The 2833-nt window shown below is 40.2% G+C and overlaps 1 protein-coding gene across 1 annotated transcript in view; it reads left to right on the plus strand.

Annotated features, from left to right (window-relative positions):
- tns3 (tensin 3) overlaps positions 1 to 2833 on the plus strand; it is a 64959-nt gene that overhangs the window by 21602 nt on the left and 40524 nt on the right. The window contains exon 12 of the mRNA XM_019878913.1: positions 2562 to 2675. Coding sequence (XP_019734472.1) covers positions 2562 to 2675 — 114 coding nt within the window. The remainder of the gene's footprint in view (positions 1 to 2561; positions 2676 to 2833) is intronic.

Here is a 2833-nt window from a genome sequence, read left to right on the forward strand (position 1 = left end):
ATTCAAAACCCAGCTCAAAACCCACCTATTCAGACTTGCATATCCACCTTAAATCTTTCTATTCTTTGTTTATAATTTTATCTGTGGTTTTATTATTTGCTCTTGGTGTAAAGTGTCCTTGAGTGTTGTGAAAGGCGCTTGCAAATGAAATGTATTATTATTATTATTATTTTTATCATCAGTGACCACTCGATGGCAGACATCACTTACAATATGAGTTGGCCAAATACATTTTTTGTGCTTTTGGAATGACATGCAGGGCAAACATGGTGCCTGAATAATTTTTAGGTTTTTTAATTGAGTGAGTCTTTGCATTAAATGTTGGTATGCTGTTCAGCATTTTTTTTTTTTTTTGCCTTCCTTGAATCGTAATTTTTCTGCACGAAAGCCCTTTGTAACAGAAGGGGGGGAAAAAAATCACAGGATGTGGTTATTTTTAGATTGTTCACACGTTGCGGTCAAAAGCTAGATCGTTGTACGTGGATTGAGCATAAAATATATTAAGGGACTGTGACGTACATTTGTTCACTAAAAAAACAGACACGCGCACCTATGAGATTTTGCTCATATTTAAAAAGAGATGTTTTGTCACACATCTCATTAGGAACTGTGTGGTCTTGTGTGGCCCGCCCCATTGGCACTGATGGAAAATTGTGGCCACCCTCGTCATTTAAGTTCCCCATCCCGGAGCTACATTTTATTAGACACAGGCAATGTTTTTGGTAAACAGGTCATTACAACATGCCTAACTAATCATACACGCCTAACTAATCAAAAGAAGTCAACCAACTCACCATTTGAAGAGGCCCGATGGCTGTTTTATAAGTAAGGGACAGCCTAACTTGTCCTTCTACTGGTGCCAATATGGATGTTATGTCACAGTAATGTTTTCATTTCCTCTTCTATGGTTACCATCACACTTTTTCTCCTTGCCAATGGTGGTCTTGATTCTGTGGTGAAGAACACATAGAAGCCAAAGGAAAACAAAAAACAATCATTTAGATGCTCACGAACTTAAAGTCTCACAAAATTTGTGACGTCACACTTGTGACGTCACGAATTTGAGGTAATAACTTTCCAACCCATTTCCAGTCCGCCTTTTTCCAAAAGATTTTTCAAAGCCCTTTGCTCCTTTAGTCACAAACTAACGAAAGAAACTTGATGTAGGAAAAACAGACAGTCCCTGCACCCCCTCGATCCCGTTTCCGTGTTCATACCACCTTGGTCTGCCTCCCTGGGGGTGATGAAGGGAGTGGGATGTTGCAGAGGCGAAATGACAAATGTAGTTTTGAGTGTGTTGACAGAGAGATACCAAAGCCCAGCATGTACTTCCTTGGAGCCTAAATAGAGAAAAAGTGTGTTTGTGTGTAAGTGTGCTGCACACACACACACACACACACACACACACACACACACACACACACACACACACACACACACACACACACACACACACACACACACACACCAGCTGCAACCTACGGTACACTTTTACAATATCATGAGATTCATTCATGCCTGTAAAGCACAGGTGTCAAAGTCAAGGCCCGGGGGCCAGATTTGGCCCGCCATATCATTTTATGTGGCCCGTGTAAGCAATTCTAGCATGTCAACTTCCATGATGCTTGCTAAAGTCTAGACCAAAATTTCAAATTTTCATCTATAATGTAATAATTACAATGTTTAAACAATCCATTATTCTTGACTTCTGATGTCAAAATTAGTTCGCCATCTATTTGTTGCTCGCTGTGTATGTAATATGTGGAGGTGGTTGAACATTTATGTTTTCACAAAATTCACAGTCATAACAGCCTTCCAAGTAAAACCGTAACTACAATGTGGCCCACGACAAAAATGAGTTTGACACCCCTGCAGTGTCAAGGCATTTAAAAAAGGCTTTTACCAGGGTCGTTCATTTACAACAAACTTCAGTTTTAATTTGTATGTGTGTTGGAATGCGTAGTTGAAGGCATAAATCCAGTAAACATGAAAACCCTTCTTGGGCATAAATCTGACAATTCCATTTCGTTCATCATGCTGGTGGAATGGCACTACAAAGGAGCAAAATTGGGATGGTTTGAATTGATTTGATCTGACTAGATTGAGCAAAAGTCACAAAGAGCGGTCCGTGTCGACCCCGTTGCTAAATTCTAGCATTTAACCCTTTGAATACACCCTGTAACCTGATAACATGATAAGCTGTCCAATGTCGTAACCGCTGTCCCTGAAAGGGCTAAATCAATACTATCGTGAAGAATTTGGTAACAAAGTCCTTTGTCTGTTTAAATGAAGAGATTTATGCTCTCCGTGTCAGACATGGATGAATCGTCTGGCTCCAAGCAAATATGAAATACAGCTTTCTTATGAAGATGTCTAAGACAAATAAATCTCTTTGGACATGGGAACTGCACACATAGATGATGGATTTGAACACAGTTGGATATGATGACTTTTGCATTGCTCTTTGTTTTATTATTTTCGGGGGGAGTTTACGGCACAGTATTCCCTAAATTGTAGTGAAGGGAGGTCATTGCTAGATTTGATGTTTCTTTTGGCCTCAGGTGCTGACAGATGGCATAACGGCATGGACGTGACTGTGGACTACAATACCGCCGACCCGCTGATCCGCTGGGACTCATACCAGAACATGTGTGAAGCAGAAGGGACTGGAGCACGTAAGTACTCCTCTGAACATATATACCTTCTTCATCAAATATTACGTTTGTGGTTGCGTGAATGCTTTAGGACGACCGTCACAAAGTTGCAGTGGAACAAACATACTCGCAATTCTGCACTCGGGATTCATCAATTTGCATGTATATATATATATATA

The sequence above is a fragment of the Hippocampus comes genome, unplaced genomic scaffold, assembly GCF_001891065.2.
Source record: "Hippocampus comes isolate QL1 unplaced genomic scaffold, H_comes_QL1_v1.1 scaffold85, whole genome shotgun sequence".
NCBI lineage: Eukaryota > Metazoa > Chordata > Actinopteri > Syngnathiformes > Syngnathidae > Hippocampus > Hippocampus comes.